Source organism: Alligator mississippiensis, chromosome 4 (genome assembly GCF_030867095.1).
Source record: "Alligator mississippiensis isolate rAllMis1 chromosome 4, rAllMis1, whole genome shotgun sequence".
In the NCBI taxonomy this organism is placed as follows: domain Eukaryota; kingdom Metazoa; phylum Chordata; order Crocodylia; family Alligatoridae; genus Alligator; species Alligator mississippiensis.
The window spans coordinates 103,547,406-103,570,284 of NC_081827.1; the positions used below are offsets into that span (position 1 = coordinate 103,547,406).

Below are 22,879 nucleotides of genomic sequence, written 5' to 3' on the forward strand. Positions count from 1 at the left end.
GCAGTTGCCGATGTGCAATGGCCTCTTCATGTAAAGCAAGTTACATGCAGGCTTCTCCCACTTCCTTTACTTGACCTGTGGGAGTGATCATCCTCGACTGTTAGAGGTCGCTGCCACAGCTGATGATGACAATGGATTGGCAGGAATTAACACTCCCACTTCTCATCCTGCTGCCAAACTTCCAGGTCCAAGAGGAGCCCTGTGAGCCTGATCACATGGCTTTGAAGACTTGCCCAGTCAGTGCCACTCATCTGGCCCCTCCGCAGGGCTGGAAGCATTGGTCACCCCTGCTTGAGAACCAGTTAAAAGGGGGAGAATCGCCCGAGACAGGGCCGGGATGGGAAAGTGGGATAAAACCGTGTGTGCATGTCCACAGGTGAGCACACGTGTGGTAGGGTTGCCAACTCTGACTGAACCTATTCCAGATTTCTTTTTCCAACATGACATAAGGCCATTAATTGTACTGCTCAACCCATTCACAGTATCAGTCTTCCGGATTGCTTTCAATAGTCATTGGTGGCTGGGAGCCTACCAGAATCAGAAATCTGGGAGGGCTGGCAACCCTAGCTCGTGGCCATTGCACACACTTACATCGTGTCAGACTGAGCTGAAAAAAGGACAAGTCCCAGAGCTCACTGCTTGCATTGTACATTCGTCATTGCAGGGAGGACTGCGGCCCTGCCAGGTGCCACATAGTGTGGCAACCCCATGTTGCTACATGCCCTGTACACATATGGGGTGGGGGCAACCCAGGCTATGGCTGCCACCGGCATGCTGAGTGGGGCAAGCTGGTGCCACACAACTTGGGGCTCCGCTGTGACTGTGGCACCTTGCATCAGGGGGGCTGGGCCAGGACAGGGTTCCCAACAAGGCGTCTTGGCAGGACGCAGGTGCATTGCAAATGTACCCAGGGCATCCCATCACACCAGGCTCTTTGGGTAGACGCGGCATCGTTTATTAGACCAGCTAAATAGTTGGGGAAATGGTTCTTTGCAAGTTGTGGGGCCCAGACATGATACAAGTTATGCATTCAAGTGGGACCGCTGCCTCCGCCCGGCTGCGCGAGGCTCCCGGCCCGGGATTTGCCTTAGGGAGCCTTCAAGGCCAAGGGCAGGCGCCGGAACGGCGGCGGCGGCGGCGGCAGCAGGGGGGAGCGCCACTCGAGGAAGAGCTGGGGGGGGCGGCGCCGCGGCGGGAAGAGCCGGGGGCGGGCGCGCTTCCTGGACGCGGAACAAAGCGGAAGCGGCGCGCGAGGCCCGGGGTGCGCGAGCTCGGGCGGTGCCGGCGGCCGCGCCCCCTCCCCCCGCGCCCATGAGGCGGCGCCAGCTCCGCGCTGCGCCCCCAGCCGCCATGCGGGGTCGCCGGCTCCTCCCGCCGCGGCCGCCCCTCCTGCCGCGGCCCTAGAGCCGGGGCCGGGGCCGGGGGGCCCATGCTGCCTCTGCTGCTGCGGCCGCCGGGGGACGCCGCGCCCCGGCCCGGCCCCGGCCCCGGCCCGATGCATCCCAGGTGAGCGGAGCGAGGCGAGGCGGGGCGGGGCGGGGCGGGGCCCTGCCTGGGGCCCGCCACGCGTTACATTTATGGTGCCGTTGGCCGGGGGGGGAGTGCTGCCACCTTGTGTAGGTTTACCCAGACCCAGTAAGATTTGGGGGTGAGTCAAGCCAGCAGGTGCCGAGGAGGGATCACACCATTCGCTGGTGCATTGCGCCATAAATGTAGCCCGGCAGCAGGTACCGAGGAGGGACTGTACCATTCGCTGGTGCGTCATGCTGTCCATGTAGGCCAGTTGCATGTGTGAAATGATGATCGCACCAGTCGCTGGTGAATAGCACCGTACTTTTAGATCGGTTGCAGGTGCGAAGTACCAGTTGCTCCATTTGCTGGTGCATCGTGGCATAAATGTCGGCCGGCTGCATGGGCGAAGTGTGGATCCCACCATTCACTGTTGAGTGGCACCATACATTTAGACCAGTTACAGATGCTAAGTAACAATCGCACCATTCACCGTGGGTTGTGCCATAAATGTTAGACCAGTTGCATGTGTGAAGTGATGATTGTGCCATTTGCTGTGAAGAGCGCCATACACATAGATCAGTCGTGGGTGCTAAGTTACGATTGCACTATTCACTGGTGCATCGTGGCATACATGTAGACCGGCTGCACGGGCGAAGCAAGGACCCCACCATTCACTGGTGAATAACACCGTCGTTCACTGGGACCTGCAGCAGGTGCCAAGTCACAGGCGTACCCTTTGCTGATGAATCGTGTCATAAATGTAAACCAGCCACAGGCACCAAGGAATGATCACGCCATTCACTGGTGAGTTGCACCATGAATGTAGACTGGCCAAGTGCACCGCATAATGATCATGCCATTCACTGGTGAATCGTGCTATAAATGTGCTGAGTAATTATTGCTAGACAAAGATGACTGTTCAGCTATAAAAAGAGTCAACCAGCTATTAAAGTGAGTGCATGCAAATGTGTAACAACTTTTATAGCTGGGCCCTTGGATATGTTGGTATGTCATTTCTGTATGGATGCAGATACAGCCCTCGAAGGAGACCAGAAAGGTTTAACCTGGCAGCATGGTGAACTTCTATTGGCCGCTTCTCCGAAGTAAAGCGCTGTGACTTTGCCAGCTCATCAAATGAATTTGGTGCTAGCAACAGATGCCAGGCAGACCAAACCGGTCCTGTTTGTCTGCAGACTTGATTGCAATTTGAGTTTACTTTCCCTCCTGGCAAATAGGCCTAATAGGGCAGAAGATAGTAGTGTAGAATCCATACTGAATTTGCTTTTCACTTCTGCTGATCTTGACACAGCTAGCATGTTAGTTGCATTGGCAGCTTTCTTTTGTGTACAACGGGAACCTGAGTTTCTGAAAAATTAGATTGAGACTGCCAGCTTGTCCTCTGAAAAACATCTATGCTATGGAAATGATTTTGTCCTTATTGGCCAGCACCATCATGGTACTAATCAAGGGGGCAAAGTCTCCAGTTTAGCAGTTCTGAGGCAAAGCAAGATTTTTGTGTGGTTCCATTTCCGAAAAACAAGGGACGCCATCTTCGTTGAACAGAAATCAAAATATCAATGTGGTGTTTGGTTACTAAAATAATTTGGTTATGGATTGTAGGTTGTCACCATAACTAGATTAAATTAGTACAGTTCGCTGTTTTTGAAGTGGGTATTTAGAGTATTTAGATGACAGATGCTGTGATACTTGAGAGAGTTCCCATAGGTTCATCCAAACTAAATAGAATTAAATAGACCTCCTCTTCCGAAACATAATTTGACAAGATCACAAAAGTTTGAAATTAGAATATCCATGTCAGATATTGGGACGTAATGACTATTACTCAGCAACCCTCTTTCCTTCTTGGACAATAGCAAATAAGTTAGGGCCTAGTTTTGTTTCTGTTTTAAGTCAGTGTCTTTAATATGAATATTGGTTTTTGGCATGTGATGTGATTCATGGGTATGAAGGGCATGGGATGTATTATCTACAAAATATTTTCCATTTGATAATGAGAGAACTTTCTTTTCTGTTCAGTGAGGAAGATGCTTTTGAGGCTTATGTGCCATACTAGTCTTAGATTTTTTTTTTAAGTATGAAATATGTATAATCCTGAGTGCGCATATAGTACTGAAGCAGGATTTAACAAACTACAAGTGACCTGGCAGGTATTTTTTCTCCTTAGAATGAATGAAATGAACCTAAGTCCTGTGGGGATGGACCAGCTGACCTCATCCTCTGTGAGCAATGCCCTGCCTGTCTCAGGAAGCCACTTGGGACTGGCTGCATCACCTACTCACAATGCCATACCAGCACCAGGTAACTGAGAGCATTGTGTTTTTGCATTTTTCCGTGACACTTGAAAACCAAACTACTATAACATGGGAAATATTCAGAGTTGAATGGTAGCATTTGGGTTTATCCTCTAACAGCTGGAGTCATTAGCGGATGATATGATCACACACTTGAGCAGTTCTGTGGTTCTGTCATGTGGTGGCATAAAGCTGCAGGATGGTGGGCAACTAAACGTTGCTTGAATCAAAACAAGAAAGGATGAATTCTAGGCCTCTGGCAGACGTTACACCTAAGACACGATTAACCTGTGAACTGCACCATAAATAATAACCCAGCCACATGTTCAGACAATTAATGATGTGACAGAATGGGAAACCAGGCACAAAAATATTCCACAAAATGTGTAATGTTATTATGGCTGGTTTCTATTATGCCTTAAATTAAATGTGTGGCAGAGTAGCTAATTTTCGATCCAGCCCTAAAAGTACACTGGAGTTGATTGGAGACTCTGGTGTGGTCCTGGTGTTGGGACTAACAATCAGCTGATGGGAAGGAGCAGTAAGATGATGGAAAAAGCAGTCTAGTGGTATCTCTGGAATAAAGCACTGTGCAGCTATTGAGGACATGGGGTTCTGACTAGACCTCTCCATGGCTTGTTGAGTTGGGAAATTCTCTGGCCCCAGGTCTAGTTCTACTCTGGGATGCCCCCCTCTATTTTCCCCCAGTCCAAGTGGCATTGTAAAGTCTCCAAGCTGGTTGGAGACACTGGTGCTATCCCAGGACTGGGACCAGCAATCAGCTGTGGGACTGCACAGGCTGATTACTGTAGGCACCTGATCCCCTGCATTGGCAAGTTGAAATGGTACAAATTTCAGCCCTAATGTCTATGAAATGGGATCTGATCCTTGATCCTAAAGTCATGTGTCCCACCACACACACATATACAGCATGGTAGGAGGCCATGGTTGTTGGGATCAGATTCCATCGTGCTATTCAAGGAACAAGATGCCAAGGGGTCTTGCGCAGTTCCTGCCTCAAAGAAACTGTTTTTGTTCTAATAATGTTCACGGCCTAGCTGTGTTTTAATGCTGCATTCCTCTCTGTGATATTTTACTGCCTTGGTATGAGGTACAGCTGAGAAACATATCATACAATAGGTAAGGCATACTTAATAATAACTTTTAATTTTAAAATGTGTGTCTTCCTGACCATATTTTTAGAGAGCTACACAGATAAGTGTCCATTACAAACATAATACAGGATCAAGTCATATATGCAGCAGGAAGTATTCCAGCCTCGGTTAGACTCTCCAGATTCTAGCAAAGGTGATCCTTCCTTTGGGGTACTCCTTGCTTCAGCCACTTGGACCGGGTGTGGGGGGGGGCATCCCAGGGTAGAACCAGCCCTGTAATCAAAGACTTTCCCAACTCAACATGCCATGGAGTAGTCGAGTCAGAACCTCACATCTCCAGGAGCCACAGTGAGGCCAGCAGCATCACTGACTCCTGGCATTCTTTGTCTCATGCCACAGTGAGTGCTTTCAGAAAAACTGTTGTTTACCCCAACGTTGTCACAGTCCTTCCATCAGTACCCTTGCTTTCCCTGTCCTCCATGCTCCTGTCCATATTTTATTTCTTTGTTATCCCCATTCCTTCTATTATCTTCTCTCTTACTATCAACTAACTACTTACTGGTTTGCTTCTTCCCCTGCCCCAGCCCTATAATGGGATGAAAAACACCTACAGCAAAAGATAAAAAGTAGATACTTGACAATGAAATGTACAAGATTTTTAAACTTTTCTCGGTTTGCCAACTACTTCAAAACGTTAAACAAGGTTCTGTTTAGTTGCCAACAATAAACATAATCAGAATGCTTGTATGTTAGGTTAAGTATATCTTAATTAAAATTATTTTAATAACTTTACTGTATTTACTCAAATGTAAGACAGTGGTTTTCTCCCCTTCAGCATGGAGAGAATGGGACACCTCTAGTCTTAGAATTGAGTATGGGCCAGTTAAGCAGCTGCTGTGGCTCCAGATGGGGCCAGGGTGGTTTGTGTCAGGTAGGGGGTGTATGGTAGAGTATGGGGAAGGGGTGTATGGTACATGGGAGCACAGGGGGGAAAGGTGGGAGGGAGATTTTGAGGAAAGACATGCATAGAGCAAGGGGGCTGTAGAGGAAAGGACATGTGGAGTAAAAGGAGCATGGGGGAAAAGGCATGTGATATATGGGGGAACATGGGGAAAGGGGGTGTGCAGGGAAAGGGCATAGGGAGGAGGTGTGCAGTTCATGGGGGAGCATGAGGGAAAGTGCGCAGTGCTGGGGGAAGCATGGGAAGGGGTGGCAGGGGGAGCACAGGTGAAGGGACCCAAAGTACAGGGAAAGTGACACAGGGCATGGGGGAAGCGGAGCCCAGAGAGAGAGAGAGGAACTCAGGGAGAGGGCATGGAGTGTGTGTGTGGGAGGAGGGGTGGTGGGGAAAGAAAGGAGAAGGGGCACATTGAGCAGCAGGGGAACTGCTGTGGCTCTGGCCCTGACTCCAGCTGAGGTTGAAGGCTGAAGCCAGAGCTGCCACTACTCCTTGGTCCAGCCAGGTGCTCTGTGCTCCCAGGGGAGATGCAGCAAGAGCAGCTGCAAAGGTAAGGGGGAAGGGGGCAGGCATAAGAAAGGGACAGGTGGTAGGAGGGAGAAGGCACTGTGGGGAATAGGCAGCAGGGAGGCAGGTACAGGGGCAAGCAGCAAGGTAGGGGGGAGCAAGGGGAGTAGAACAGGGTTCTCCCCCTCCTCCCCCGCTACTATTCCTGTGTCAGTGGTGGCAGGCATGAATTTAAGATGACCCTCCAATAACTAGATTCTATACATGGAAAATTAGAAATCTGTTTTAATTTTCCATGTCTACAATCTAATAATTGGGCGAGTCATCTTAAATTCAGGGTCGTCTTAGATTCGAGTGAATGTGGTAATTTAAAAAATTACTTCTTGAGTATACCAAAATAAAAACTGACAGTTACTGGGAAGTCTTGCAGATGGAGAGTGTGCTTTGGGACTCTGGGAGCTATTTAGGTTTTGAGTTACTCTTGGTTACATTACAATAAAAGCTCGGACCTTTCATTATAATGGAAGGTTAAACCTATGGTGGCAAAGATTTAAACTTCCAAAGTGCTCAGGGGAGCTTTGGCTTCATAATTCCAATTAAAGTTGAAAGGAATTTTGACTATTCTTGCAGTGCACTCCTAACCCCTTAATAAACATTTGTTTTGGTTATGTGTTCACTGAACTTAAATAGCTCCACTGAATTTTAATAGGCATTTTCTTCTTGCAGGCTTGCCTGTTGCAATTCCAAACCTGGGCCCCTCCTTGAGTTCTTTGCCCTCTGCCCTATCTCTGATGCTCCCAATGGGTATTGGGGATCGAGGAGTGATGTGTGGTATACCAGAGAGAAACTACACCCTACCTCCACCACCGTACCCTCACCTGGAGAGCAGCTACTTCAGACACATTCTACCTGGTAAGTAGCATGGCTCTGACAACTAAAGGTGAGATCACTCTTAAGGGAGTGCCATACCAGAAGCTTGATAGCTTCTACTACATTAATGTGACTGAGAGAGAATTTTTTTATAGTATTCTGTATTGTGGATCCCCTGAATGCTCCCATCTTTTGTGTATCTGTATACCACTATATAAGCAATACATGGAACCACCATGTTGGTTCAGTACACTAGATATTTAATAGTTATGTCTGTCTACTCCTCCCCTTGGTTCAGTATTCTGCTTTACTTTTAGGCTCAACGTCTATATGTTGACATACTTGAGACTTTATATTTCAAACTCTGCTATTTTCATTCCATTTCCAGTAGACCTTACTGCAAGATCAGTGTGAATTTAAAACTAAGTTACGGTAACTTCATCTAAGAACAGTTTCATTTCTAGCATTCCAGGGGCTTCTGTATGAGTGGTTTTATCCTGCTCATTAAAGAAAATAAACCTTTCAGCTGGGAAGTCTAGGAATTTCTCATCCCACAAAGTTCTTTTATTATTATTCTCTAGCTGTTGTGATTGGCTTGGCATATTAGTTCCTGTTATGATTTCCCCCTTCTTTCCAGCTCAGGTCTGCATTTTTATTTTTGTAATGTAATGGTTTTCTGTGTTAGCAAGTTTTCATCAAAAGGTATGGATTTTTTTATTTATTTATTTTTTTTTTAAATGAGGTCCTTCTGTTTTATGCCTGGGGTGCTCAACTTCTGGCTTGTGGGCCAAATGCAGCCTGCAGAGCCATCACATCTGACCTGCAGGGCTCCCCATGGAGCAGGAAATTTGGCAGCAGGGGAGTAGTGGCCATTAATATGGTCACCGCCCCATGTGCCCAATTGCAACTGCACCATGCCCCCTTTTCCTTCTGGGGCCAAGCTATACCCCCTTTTCCCTCATGGGGCTGGATTGAGACTGGAACATGCCTCTTTTTCCTGCCTGGGGCTGGGCCATGCCCCCTTTTCCCTCCGTGGGGCTAAGCTACACCATCTTTTTCCTGTGGGCCAGGTTGCAGCTGTGCTGCCCCATGCCCCCCTCTGCATGGCTGGATGGTGCCCACTGTGCTGGTCCCGGTGTCAGATCAGGACCACCAGTGGGATCTGGCCACGACAGACAGGGCACTGCCTATCTACCCTGCCGAGGAAAAAGGTTGAGCACTTCTCCAATTCTACAGCTGTGACTAAAAGTGAAGAGCAGAGTAGAATAATTTGCCCAAGGTCACAAAGTGAGTCGTTGTCTCAGCCTTGATTCGAAACAGAAACGTGTTAGGTGATATCATTGTGGCTTGTTAATTCTAATCCAGCCACCTAACAAGTAGTAGTGGCTAAATTCGCTACCAGTACTCTTTCGTGCTGAATACCTGTCTGTTTTATGAGCATAGCTATAGTCATTGCTTCTTTGTTCATTTCTTTCACCACCTTCAGTGAAATTAATGTCTGCCTAAATTCATCTTCTTTTTTCTTTTAATTCTGCTTATTTTTTAGTTCAGGTCCTAAAGTTTATCATTATTTCACAGAGTTCTTTTGCTGTCTTCTTACTGCCTTCCAACCAATAACCCTTCTTGATGAAACTGCTTAGTAATGTTATCGCCGAGAGTGTATGAAACAATTTAAATAAAACTGGCCTTCTGTTATTGTCATCTTGGCATAGTCAGTATTTTTCTTTGTGCCTATTAACTCTATAGGGAGAATATCTATATTTTTGTATTAATGATGAAAGTTGACAAGAAGCCTGTTACAGAGTAAAAGGTTGCTATGTTTGTGAGGGTTGAAAAAGTATTATGCTGGCTGAGATTCTGTAAGTATGCTGTCTTCCTGCTGGTATTAAAACAGTTTTTCACAGTTCACTGTGTTGTTGCAATAACTCCTCTTGCAAAGACTTCTTAATTCTTTCTCCAGTGAATAGCACTAAAATCCAGTCTATTGTTTCTCTGTGTCTTGAGTGATAAACCTGTTGGTTACTAGGAGGCTGTTCCAAACTGCCAAGAGTAGTGGTGCAGCGATTCACAATTCAACTCCTTAAACTAGTCCTTGACATGAGATGAAGAGGCAGTAGACTCAGCCTCAAGGGAAGAGAGCAAATGATTTATGTTGCTTGTGAAGGATGCTGTCCAAGCTGATCCAGGAGGAGACCTGATGACTTATTGAGAAGAACAGTGGTGGGAGACTTATTGGCTAAGAGGAAAGGAATTTGTAAGATTTTGAATTATGGGTGCGAGGGTGTAAGTTGATACATCTGGAAAGCTTCCTCCTGTTTCTTTACTCCTAGCAAAAAATGTATCACTACAAGGTGTGATTTTTTTTTATTTTTTTTTTAAATCCCACTGGCAGTCTTTCATCCTTTGGCTTTTGAAGACTTGGATAAGGTCTCTTAGACACAAGAATGCAAAGATTGCTTATATCTAGAATGTATATTTTGTTGTGTGTGTGCTAGGAAGTCTATAACATATTGCCAGAAGCTCAGCCATCTTGTATTAAATTTAGTAGAAAATTGGGGTCTGGACAGATATATATGTGAAGGGCTAAAACTCCTACTCCAGTTTGAAGTACTTGCAGTTTGGAGTGCTTCAGACCTGGACACGCCAACATATAGCTGCTTCCTGGTTGAAGTGCTTCAAAACCATGATAATTTGCAGCTTGGGGCTGCTGAGTAGAGATCCCAGCTTCACTTTTGGCCCTGAGTCTTAAAATTCCTGGCCAGGGAATACCAACAGATCCTCTCTTGTTCAAGGTGGAGTGTTGCCAACTACCTGGGGCTTGCTTTCTGCCCTCTCCCAGTTTATCTGCCAGCTTCTGGGCTATATTTTGGCAACTTTACAGTGCCATAAACCAAGCATTCAGAAAGCACCTTCTTAAGCTGTGCTGTATGTTCGGTTTATCTGAGTGTCCAAGCAGGACACCGTAGAAAACCTCTTTCTTTGGGACCACCTGCAGATTGCTTATATGAACAGTATCTAATAAGGGATGGATAGCCCCGTGGACCCATGACAACAAGGTGTGGTGGCAGAACTTCAAGACGAGCAGGATCTTCCTGGCAATCTGCACTGGCTTCTGTGTGGGCAAGTTCATGGCTAGACTGGCTGGCTGAGCATGATGTTGGAGCTGCATCAGGACCATCAGTGGTACCCTGCTGTGCGCTGTATGTCAAAGTACATCAACTGCAGAGCACAATAAACCACCCAGAACAGAACTGGACAGTCAGAGGGTTTATGGCTCCTGTGGTCTTTAGGAATTAAAGCTTGGTACCCTTATGGCAAGGGGAGAGATGTCCCATGCTACTCCTTGTATCAAGCTGGAAAAAGTGATTTTTTTTTTTCTTTTGTTCCCTTCCCCCTATGCACATTACCCACACTTCCTGTGGCTCATGAAACCCAGCTAGGCTCTTGGATCCCAGAAAGGAACTGTTCAGTACTAGCTGAGCAGCTATTGGATGACTAGAGTGCACCTTTGGGCATTTCTGGGCACAGTGAAGGGCACTTTTAAGTAAACCTAGATGCTACTAAACTCTACCTATCCTGGATGGTCATTTTAACCTATGCCATTTCAACCGTCTGGCCAGCAAAGACCCAGAAGCTTGCAAGCTAGTATCAGGCACCCAAGGCTGGGCCCCACAACACAACAACCATCAGGGCATTCTTGGGAGGGGGGTACCCTGAAAAACTACTTCCAGAGGTGCGGGGCTTCAAGATGCTCTAAGCCAATCAAAGCCTGGAACAATCTGTATACTAGTTTATTAAAAAGTTCTTCTGATTGACAAATGTTTCAAACATTAAAATGATGCGTGCTTTAAACCAAAACCAAATGGAGTGATTTGTGAGCCTCGGATGGGGTGAACTGAGGGCGATGTATTAGCCAGAGTAAGGGAAGAGAGAAAAGCAGGCACTGAGAGAGACCTTGTCCTGCTAGACTGTGCTCACTGTTTTCCATAGTGGGAGGGGCTCTTTGGGTGTTGGATGGTGAGGCAGCATCTTGCTGTGTTGTACAGAAGGATTGAAGGGTCTTGAGTTCCACACCATCATGCTGGCCCTGGACAAGAACTACCCAAGGTACTATGAGAAGAAAGGAGCTGTTCTTGCTCTCCTGTCCCCGAGTTCTCCACAAAGGACAGGGGTCTTGAGCTAGCGCCCAGGTGAGGATAAAAGGTTCAGGTCCTGGCAGTAGCAAAAGCTAGTAGGTGGGAGCGGAGTAGGTGAGGTGGTGTTGGGAGTGTACTCATGGAGGAAGGTATGGGGCCTGTTCCTGGTATGGCTGTGAGGGCAAAGGGAAGGCTTGGCCATGGGAAAAGGGGAAGAGAACAGAGAACATGGGCTGAAGGTGCATCTCTGGGTGGGCGTTTTATGAAACTAGGATGGTCAGGTGTTGGAGCTATTCTTTTAAGCGCTGAACTGGGTTAGGTGTGCAGATTTTTGGGGCTAGGATGCATAGTTTTTTGGATTGGGACCTGACCCTAGTGTGGCCCTGTTTGGGGGCTGGGCAGAATAATTTGCCTTGGCACAGCACTAGTGGGGACTGGGCAGCATAGCCCTGACCCCATAAATGATAGGGTTGCCCCAGGACCTTGCTGCTTGGAACATCCAACAAAGTTAGCGTCACTGAAAAGAGGGTACCTTTCTGTAGTGAGTGTGTTGAACTGACCTCATACCCCTCCAAAGGAAGCTTCAGGACCCGTCCACTAATGACTGGGCAGCAATAAAGCATTGATATGTACCAGGCACAGCAAGTTCCTCAGCAGCTGTACAGAGTGCCAGCTACATGCTGAAGTTGCCAGCAGAGAAGGCTACGCCATGGCCCAGTCTCAGCTTGCAGAAGACCCTGTGCACCACTTATAGGAGGTTTCCCTGCTAACCCTGTGAAATTCTGCCACTCTGACTACAATCAGATGAAACCATGGGCCTTGCTACCTCCTGCCCAAGCCTGGACTCCCTGATGTTGCATGCCAGCCACTGTCAGGGAAGCTCCAGGAGCCCTCCTTTTATTGCCAAGACACCATCATGCTGGAGGTGCAGCCCACAAACTAACCATGACATTTAAGCTAGTAGCAGTAAGGGAGAGACGGCCAAACAGGCCGACTGCCAGATTCTACTTTGTGCTGTAAGAAATGCAGATCTCTCTCTTCCTACTTGTTACCACTACCCTTCCACTGCTACGTGATCTGCTGGTCAAGCAATGGAGTCAGGAGCAGGGAATAAGACTGGGTTTTTATATGACCACTCTGTGTTTGCCAGTTTGCTAGCTCAGTAAGAGCTAGGGGCTTCTTACTGTCCTCCTGGTTTAGTGATTCATGTGCAGGTGGAGGAGAAGGAGGAACAGGTCTGTCTCCATAAGTGGCCTAGAGCAGTGGAAGTAGGAGGGGGTGATGGTTCTACAATTTGATTGTATTTTACTGTATCCTTTGTGTTAGTTGCCAACTATGCATTCCCTAAGTCGGGTAGAGAGGGGATGCAGAGGATGATGGGTAGGTGGATTTGACCTCTCCCATAAGAGGAATGTCACCCAATGTAGCATGATGGCAGGGACAGTGAGGTGGTACCTATGGGGGGTTCACTTTTCACAGAGTCCTTGTTGGAGTAGCTGTTGACTATAGAAGGGGAAAGGGGAAGGGAGGAGAGAGCTGTACTTATTCCCACCCACCCCTGGGGAATGGGCCATGCAAACCCCTGTAAAGACAAGAGAGGCTAAGTTGTCCTTATGTGAATGAAGTGACAGTGGTGAGTAAATTCCCAAACTACCCTTTAGTGGCCTGGCTCAGCTTTCCGCAGAGTTCCCCATTGTTGCCTCCCAAAAATGCAAAATTAGCACCCATCTGGCCCAAATGAATGGTGTGTGAAGGGGCCCAGTGGGAGAGCTGCAACCTACTTAGGAATTGGCATAAGCACACAGCCATACCTCTGTGTTTCATTGGGGACTGCTTGTGCTCCTCTCCCCTAATGGCATAGGACATAGCTGCACCCCCAAGGTGCCTGCTTGACCATCTGTCGGTCTCTTTTTGCCCCTCCCCTCTCGGGTTAACACAGCAACCCACCTCTGAACGGCTTTGAATTCTCCACCTCTCACTAACCCATCACCATGGGCCTGCAGGTTGGCATGTGTGGATGCATCCTGGCCCTTGGGTGGCTGTGGATGTGTGGTAGGAATCATAGGATCAATAATCCATAAGGGATCTGGAAGATCATTAGGTCTGGTCCCCTGCCTTAGGCAGGAGGTTAATGAGCTCAGACTAGCTCAACGAGGTTCTTATCCAGCCTCCTCTTGAACACCTCCAAGGATGGAGGCTGCACCACCTCTGCTGGGAGTGTATTCCTGGTTCTAGTTACCCTTACAGAGAAGTTCTTCCTTATGTAAGGGGGATGAGAGGACAGGTTGTCTAATGATGCTGTCACAGTGTTGGTGTATTGCTATTCACCATCTGGTCCCATGCTCAGCTGTGCAAACATTCCCTCCAGGTGGCTCTGAGAGGATGAATGCTTGAGGTCATTGGGGATGGTCAGGGGGAGAGGGCGGGTGCTCCAGGATCTCTGTCCGTGACCTCCAAGCTGTTATGTCCTGATGTCTGGTGTTTCTTGTTTGGCAGTCCCAAACTAAAAGAGAAATGGTTCCTCCTGGAGATGTTCCTGAGCCAAGTCAGGGATGGAAGTTCCTTACAGTCCTGCTAAGCCACATCACTGTCATCAGAAGGCTCTGAGTTCACCTCAGAATTGGTGATGAAGTGAGTCTTAGTGGAGTTACCCTTGGCTAGCATACACGAGAGCTCTTTCTGATACCTACTGGGCACCTGACATACAGCAAGCATCACAGGCTGTCCTGTCTGGTGCCTCGAGTATCTTCCCCTTGGTGTCACGCTGATGTCAGTAGTGGTTACAACCATGAGGCGCTATGTCGGCTGCTATCCATTTGTATACAGCCTGGTTACAATGACTCGTATTAGGGAGCACAGGGTGGGGTCTCCTTAATCCAGCTGGAAGGAAGGTCCTTGGCTTCTCCCACCTCCAGTGCTCAAGCCATTTATCAGATGTGACAGAGGAGGCATGTGCAGATGTTCTTGGCACAGGTTGTTTGTGTGGCACCAAGTGAGCTCTTGAGACTGCTCCACTCAAGAAGCTGAGTTTCTGGATGGGTGGTCAGCAAATGGCAGGAATGGCCTACTTTTGAGGCTAGCTGTAAACATACATGGTTACACACTTCTTTGACCGTGATGCAGTCAAGTTCAGAGACAGTCACAGAGGCATTGCCTTGAAGTAGTGAGGGGGTATGGAGCAGAGATTCTATAGGTTGCCAGCATACTGACCAAAACTCTGTCTCGCTCTGCTGGAGGATGCAAATGAAGCACTTCATAGTTGTTCCTATTTACCCAGGGTCATTGTTGAGGTGGATTGAGCTGAATTGAAACACTTCAACAGCAGGTGATGCCTGTCTCCTCACTTCTGGAGTGCTTTAAAGGCATTTGGAGTGCTACAAATGTTACATCTGTCTGTCCTTGGCTTGGTGGATGGGAAGTAGCAAAGATGATTTACCACAATCTTACAGAGTTAAACTGCACTTGCAGAACTGGCTAAAATATGTATTTTTAATTAAAAATAAATGTCATGGGCATGTGAAACAGTAATTAGATTTAATGCATGCTGACATTAATATAGTGTGCTGAAATGCATTGTAACTGTAACTTATTTTTTTAGTATTTGAAAACTGGTACTGTAAACTGTCTCTTTTTTCCCCTCCCCCCCCCTTTTTCTTCTTTCTTCCCTTCCACCAGGTATCTTATCTTACTTAGCTGACAGACCTCCACCTCAGTACATCCACCCAAACACTATAAATGTTGATAGCAATCCAGCATTATCTGTCTCCAATAATCCTTCAGCCCTAGATCCCTACCAGTCCACTGGAACTGTGGGGCTTGAACCTGGGATTGTCTCCATGGACTCCCGCACAGTGAACACACATGGTGCTCAAAGCCTACATCCTAGTGACAGCCACGAGGTAGCATTGGATACTACAATAACCATGGAGAGCGTTTCAAGGGTAACCAGCCCAATCTCTACTGATGGCATGACTGAGGAGCTGACAATGGATGATGTAGCTGGGGATCATTCTCAAATCCCAAATGGCTCCAGGAATCATGAAGCATTAGCTGTAGACACAGTGGGTAACAACCTAGCTTCAGATGCAGTAGGACATAGTGGTGTCATACCAATGCATGGTAGCACTTTGGAACTTCCTGTTGTCATGGAGCCTGACCACATTGCCGGACGGGTAAGCGCAATATCAGACAGCACACTAAGTGACTCTATTCATACCGTGGCCATGAGCACCAACTCTGTGAGCGTGGCACTCTCTACCTCACACAACCTAGCTTCCCTGGACTCTGTCTCCTTGCATGAAGTGGGCCTCAGTCTCGAGCCTGTGGCAGTGTCTTCCATAAACCAGGAAGTAGCTATGGGACCAAGCCATGTGGATGTGTCTTCAGACAATCTCGCCTTTGTACCAGCATCGCTGCAAATGGAAGACTCCAATTCAAACAAAGAGAATATGGCTACCTTGTTTACCATATGTGAGTGTGTTGGTGTGGTCACTTCTGTTCTGGGGTAACATGTATGTATAGTTCAACTACAGAAAAGTGTGATATGGAGACTGTCTTGCAGCCAGCTCTATAGATTTCTGGTTGGTACAGTCTGTTAAGGCCATAGGATTAAATCCACAATAGTTAGTCTCTAAATTGAGGATTAAATTTCCAATACCTAGGCATGATGGGACAGCAGTTTTTAACATCATTCACTACCTAACTTCCTGTGCTGCCTGGAGATTGGATGCTTAATTACTTACAAACTTTCAGGCTTTTGTGAATTTCTTATTTTAAAGAGAACTGTATTTGGTGAACTTCTTTACCAAAAAATAAGGTGTAATTATACCGTGTGTGTATACATATATGTGCTTGATTATAAAGTAGATTGGTTTTGTAAAGGTCTTATTAAACCATATGAAAAATACAAATATGGCACTTAACAGAAAATACTGAAAAGAGGAAGGAAAGGAATTGAGAATTCTTCCATTTGAATATACAAATCATGGCCAAACACCAGTGGGGGTTTTTTTTTAATTGTTCTTCCCTACAGTAAAGGTATTAACTTCAATCTGATGGGTTTCATACATGAGGAAAATTTTAATTTTCTTATGAAAGTAGGTTGATATCCTTATTGAGAAATACATGCTGCCCTCTGTTGTCAAGCTCACAGACATCTTCAAAAAAATAAATGCCTTGACCAATTTTGTGATGTCTCTTCTGTACTTCTGCGGTGAGATGGTTACTCTTCCATCCCTGCCAGGATTTGGTCCATCTGATTATTGCCACTCTGCATTTTTTTTCCCCAATTATTGTAGTCTTTACGGTCCATGACAAATAATATTGTTGCGCTTCCAGGATCTTTGTCCTTGTACAAGAAAACTTTCCCTAGTAAAACGTTCACATTTTCACTTCTGAATAAAATAAATTGTGGGCAGATAAATAAAAGCCAGGAGGAAACAACAATTCAGTTAGCGCTTGATTCCCCTTTCCACTTTACGTACCCAACCACCTACATGCGCTGGCTGTGAAAGCCATGGGAGAGCAGCACCTCCAGGTAGAAGTACAGATGTTCAGACGCAGAGTGGGCAGTAACATTTCTCACCTGTTCTGTTTCAAGATGTGATTGTTCAATTACAAACAAACATAAACACTAATTCTAAAGCAAACACACTCTTTTTTTTTTTTTATCTTCACTCCTGTCAGATCTATTTAAGTTGTTGTAGGGTCCCTATTACTACTCCTGCTTTAAACCTGAGTGTCATTCTTGCACAATAGTCTGTTCTAATACTAACTTATCCACTCAGCAACCAATGTGTTTAGAATTGTGTAGTAATTAAGCTGGTACTTCAGATGGGTCCAGATTTTCATACCAGTACTGCCTCACCCCATTGATTTCACTAGAACCATGACATTGTACACTAGTTGAGGATCTACCCCACTGAATTGTGCCTTCGACCACAGTTAAGCCCAAATAAATAAATGTGACTGTTTGTGGGGGCACTGCTTACGATTTGGCCCATAGCCCAGTGATGTAACTGGGCACTTGAGTGCCCTGGGCAGGAGCCACATTTGGGGCAGTGCCAGAAAAGCAACCACTGTTCTTTTTGCCTTCCTACCTCAAAGGTCAGCACTCAGGGCTGGTGTTCCCTCTTACACTAGTGCCACAGCCTATTCATTTTAAGATCTCTCTAGATCTGCCATTAGAATTAGCTTCTTTTTCTTTAAGACTTTAGCTTCGCAGGTGGAGAGATGAGGGATTAAAGAGCCTCGCTGAATGAGGATTGTCAGCTGTGCTTATAATGAAACAGAGGTGGCAGCTTTAGTTCTGATAATCGAGTGCAGTATAAAATAGTCTGATCTAGGGCTTATCTCTGATTTATTCCCATCCAGTTCCAATGCTGCCATTCAATGAGTTAATTTTCAGTAGAATTCCATAACATTTTGATGGAATAATACATATCAGAATTTACTTCGAGTACTTTTGGACACAAATCGTCGTTCGTACGGTTTAAAGTTTTTCTAATAAATCCTTCAATGGGAGTTTCAGGTTTTTCTGCTTGAGTGAAATTATTTGTGCTCCAAGACCTTAAAAGAGAAGTAAATAGCAAGGGGAGAATGAAATGGGAGTCATGGAGACTTGGTCTCCCTTCACCAAAAAATAACATTCTATGCATATGAGCAATCTCTATGTAAATTCAGCCAATCTAATAAGAAACAAGTTTGAGGTGTGTTGTTTTTTTTTTGTTGTTTTTGTTTTTTTATTTTTATTTTTATTTTTTTATAACCGTCAGCAAAGCTGACTCCATTTGTAATCTGAAATGAAATTGCTTTCTGCTGTATACATCAGTAATAGTTGCAAGGATGCTGCTGTCAGAACTCTGTCCACTTAATTCTAATGAGGGATACAAAAGAATAGACTATCGGTCCCTTTCCTATTGCTGTATTGTCACTGTAAAATACATTTAGAAAAACTTGTTAAGTTAGTTGAGTAGACAGAGGGATCTCAGGACCAGACCTGGGCTGGGTGTGATGGGGCCATTCTTATATAATTCCCCCTTAACTGTAACATCATATTAATCTTACTTAGTTTAAAATCCAGTTAAGTTGATGAGATAACTAGTTAGAAGCTACCTCGGGGGGGTCATATTGAGATAGGAGTTTCTCCATTTCCACCTTGTTACAGAATTCCTATGTGATGTTCTGTAAAGTGCTTACTTTTAATTGCCTTCATTCATCATCTATAAAGAGGATATCATACCAGTTCATTCCTTCCTCATTGTCTTGTCTTACCTAATTAAATTGTAAGATCTTTGGCAGGAAAAGTATCTTAAAATATATTTGTAGAGGGCAGAGTGCAAAGAAACCCTGGTTTCACCTGAGACTTCCTGATGGTACTGTGATATCTAGGTGATATCTGGAGATTTCTAGGTGCTACATGATATCTTACTGGTCTGTGCTGTCCTTTTCCCCCACCAACAGGGTGCACACTGTGTGACAAGGCGTACCCATCGGACTGCCCAGATCATGGTCCTGTTACCTTTGTTCCTGACACCCCAATAGAGAGCCGAGCAAGGCTTTCCCTCCCAAAACAGCTTGTTCTACGGCAGTCTATCATGGGAGCTGAAGTTGGTAAGCATCCTGTTACTGTGCATCTCTACAAAGCCATGAAAAACCAACCAGACTTCTGTGATCTTAGCACAGCCAAGATACTATGTAGAAAGATTTCACACATTAAGGTAGCTCCAAAAATGTTTCTCCAGAAGTTACTAGGATAGCTTAAATTAAGCATCTTATTTCGTGGTCATCTTTTAGATTTTGTTTAAACTGGGATGTAAAGGTGGGGTACTAGAACATGGTTGGCACTAATGCATGTGTTATGTAGGCAAGACTGTGTGTGTGTTATCACGTGTTAAGCTGTTGAGCTGAAGCCTGATAGGAGTGAGGAAAGTGGCATGGTCTTTGTAGTCATGTTTATATGGCTTGTCTCTTGACCCTGAGGTCTCTGCTGGAAGGAAAAAAAAAAGTCCCTCCACTCACTCCTATTCGGCTCCATTCGGGAAAGCGTAGGTGACAGGAAGCATAGGTGACTTGTGAGAGGCTAAGAGAACACTTGAGGGCCCTTCCACGGGCATTATCAGGCTGCCCTGAGCTCTTTCCTTTGCTAGTTGTTGGCTTATAGAGTACTTACCCACAAGCATCTTATTTTGTCAGAGGTAGACCTAGGATTGGGAAGGAGTTGTGTGAATATGCCCTTAACTCTTCTTGCTTTGCATATGTCCTTTCCAGCTATGTTTACTAGTCTGTTCCAGCAATATATTTTCAAAGCCTAGTCTAGACAAATCTTAGAATAGGAGGCATATTTATCTTGGGAGTTGTAAGTATTCAGTTATAAATAAGGCATATATTAATCCTTTCCAGGCAAAACATATTCTACTTTCAATGCTGGAAGTTTTACACAGCCATAGTAACTGAAATATCCATAAAAATAACTTAAGGCTCCTCGTTTGAGGAAGAATTTTTCTGTTTTGAGGGGGGTTGTTAGTGTTTGGAAGAGAAAAGAGCAAGCATTTCTGAAAGAGGTTGGCATTAAATGACTCGTTAAATAAAACCAAATCCATAGGCAGAGTAAATCTCCAGAGGTATGCCGAAGTCAGGAAAGCCACGCTAATTGACAACAGATGATAATCTGACATTTTATCTCTTGACATGGGCAATGTTGCTAGTCATTACCCTTCCTGGACTCTTCTTTTGTGGACAGAACCATATTCAAGTCTCCATTTAATCAAATTCAGATAGAGCAGTTAAGTAACTTTCCCAGCATCTGGCTGTTGGACCTTGATAAGCCTTAAGTGAGTAATGGTTAAGTTACGCAAGACATTCATTGAAGACTGTTGTAGGATGTTGGGAAGCAATCAAAAGATATAGGGGAAGTGAAGTTGGTCTACCATTTGCTAGCTAGGTTTGCAGGTTTGGTTATCTTCTGGAAGCAGAATTGTTTGAGAGCGCCATTTTTCCCACCTGTTTTGCATTTAGGTTGTGACCATTCCATTTAAAATGGACTTCGTTACTATAAATCTTGCCTTTGTTATCTGGAGAGTGCAGCACATTAAAACAAGGGGCTTAACGTTATTTGGAAACTTCAGTTAGAGGAGAATGCGATTGCTAGTTTGCTTAGAGATGCATCCTGTCAGGAGCAGATTACTCCTGTTCTCTGTGAGCTGCACTAATTTCCACTTTATTCTTGGAAGCTATTCAGTTTATTGGTTTGGACCTATAAATGTAAGTGTTTAATAATAAATAATATGCATGCAGGAATTCCTCTGCCCATCACAGAAATACAGCTGCCCCTGGGGAGAAATACAGAAGCTGCTTAAAAATGCCCAGCAACAATTCTGGAAATTCCTGGGGATTAGGTAGGCAAAATGTAGTTACTGAAATTAGAATGATTAGAATTCTGCTTCTCCAGAAAGCGTTTTGGAAATTTTAATGGATAGAAGTAGGCAGGACCTTAGTTGTACAGCTTACTTGAAAATAAATGACTTGTGTTTGAAAACGAAAACAAGTATTATAATTACAACAAAGTATTTGTTGCAATTAGGCTTCTACTAGTGTCCTGTGATGATGGCCATTCTTGTTCCTGCAGTAATTGTATTTGATTTGTGGAAGAGAGGCTTCTATAGTCTGATGCTCAGATGTAACACTCGGAGCATTATTTGTCAAACGCCACACCTTTCCGTTGTACTTTTATTGGTTGTTTGCGTAACTGTTCATACAGATTTTGTTGTTCTGCTGACAGGTGTGTGGACTCGAGAAACCATTCCCGTGAGGACTTGCTTTGGACCACTGATTGGGCAGCAAAGTCATTCTATGGAAGTAGCAGACTGGACAGATAAGGCAACCAATCATATTTGGAAGGTTAGTATATGTTTTCCCAAGTCCTGTGCTATTGTCAAAGTTGCTAGTGTGGTATTTTTATCCAGGACATGGATTCAATCTTCTTCCTCCTCCACCCAAAAATGAGGACTATATTGACTATTTATTGAAATCTGTACAGTAGGTCCTATGCCAGGCCACAGATGCCAGCTGATATTACGTGAGGTATATACTACCAGTTGGACCTGACATGTAACAGAACATGTTTCAGTCAACAGCTAGGCTAGATAATGTGGGGCCTTGTGGCTTCCAGTATTCTTGTGGTTTTGAACACTGCGTTGTCATTTGAACTCCCATGGAAGTAGTGGTTTGTTTGTTTATACCACAGTTGGTCAGAGTCCCTAGAGAAGTGATAAACAGCGATCCTGGTTTTCTCCGTTTAAAAATCCCATTTTTTCTGATAAAAAACCCTCCAAATTTCTCTGGTTAAAACCCCACAAATCCACATTTTTCTGTGATCAAAATGAAGTGCCACTATAGATGTAGGTATTAGTTGAACGCAGTGTTTTATTGATCTATTTACAAATTTAAAGCAATTTGGAAGCCTACCAGTGCCTTAGATGGCAGCCATCCATCCTTCTGGATCATGGTGTATGCATGAGAGGTCACCCAGACCTTTGACACACATAGCTAGGTAGCAGTATGGAGGAGTGGAGGTTGCCCAGACCTTACATCCCCCCTTTAGGCCACTGAGACAGAATCCAAAGGCTAGACCAAGTTCAGACATTTGGTGCCTCAGTGGCTGTAGTTGTATAAGCGTACGGGTATCAAACCCAGCTTTCCTGTGTGGTAGACAATGATTTTACCACTGAACCACAAGGGACTCCATAGTGTCTCAATTATTATAATAAAATAAATTCTAAATTCATATATATATATATATATATATATATATATATATATATATATATATATATAGGTGTTTGATTTTGGTTTTTTTATCATGGAAAATCATAGCTCCTATGCACCTTCGCTTATCAGCACAAGTCCAGCTGCAGTTGTCCTACCCCCTGCTTTGTGGTACTGAACAGCCCTGATATGCCGGTGTCCTACCCATGCCCTCACTCCTGATCTGCAGCCCCCTGTGCCTCCCTGCCTGCCCAGCCCTGCTGGTGCCCATCTCTCCCAACCTGCAGGTTACTGTACCTGCTGGTGCCCTTCGCTCCCAACTCACAGCCCCTAACTTCTGACATGCAGCTCCCTGCCCCCGCCAGCCCTGTCAGAGGGGAGGGTGGGGCCCAGCTGCCAGGGCTAAGGGACCCAGCAGCTGCTGTAGGTTGTGTGTGGAGCCCAGTTCCCCCACTTTCCCCCCCTGTAGGTGGTATGGCAGGAGTGGAGCTGAGCAGAGTCTGTGGGGGGCAGGGGAAGATGCGGGCTACAGGACTTGGGACTCCTTGCCCTGCTGCCCTCCACCTGGGAGCCTCCGTGGCCCAGCAGTCAGGACCTGGCACGGGAGGGTGGAGCGGGGTGGGGAGGCTCAGTGCTGCCACTAGTGCTGCTGGGAGCCCTGCGCCAGCTGCTTTGCTATGGTGAGGTGCCCACTGCCCACCCAGC

The 22,879-nt window shown here is 45.6% G+C and overlaps 1 protein-coding gene across 2 annotated transcripts in view; it reads left to right on the forward strand.

The window, feature by feature from the left end:
- The first annotated feature begins 1,252 nt into the window (after positions 1-1,252).
- The window catches only part of PRDM4 (PR/SET domain 4), a 39,296-nt gene continuing 17,669 nt past the window's right edge, over positions 1,253-22,879 (forward strand). The window contains exons 1-6 of one of the 2 annotated variants that reach the window (XM_059726432.1): positions 1,253-1,506; positions 3,698-3,831; positions 7,131-7,316; positions 15,086-15,880; positions 18,872-19,021; positions 21,189-21,307. In XM_059726432.1, the coding sequence (XP_059582415.1) occupies positions 1,430-1,506; positions 3,698-3,831; positions 7,131-7,316; positions 15,086-15,880; positions 18,872-19,021; positions 21,189-21,307 (1,461 nt within the window). In that variant the 5' untranslated portion in view covers positions 1,253-1,429. The remainder of the gene's footprint in view (positions 1,507-3,697; positions 3,832-7,130; positions 7,317-15,085; positions 15,881-18,871; positions 19,022-21,188; positions 21,308-22,879) is intronic. The other variant, XM_059726431.1, reaches the window with a different exon arrangement.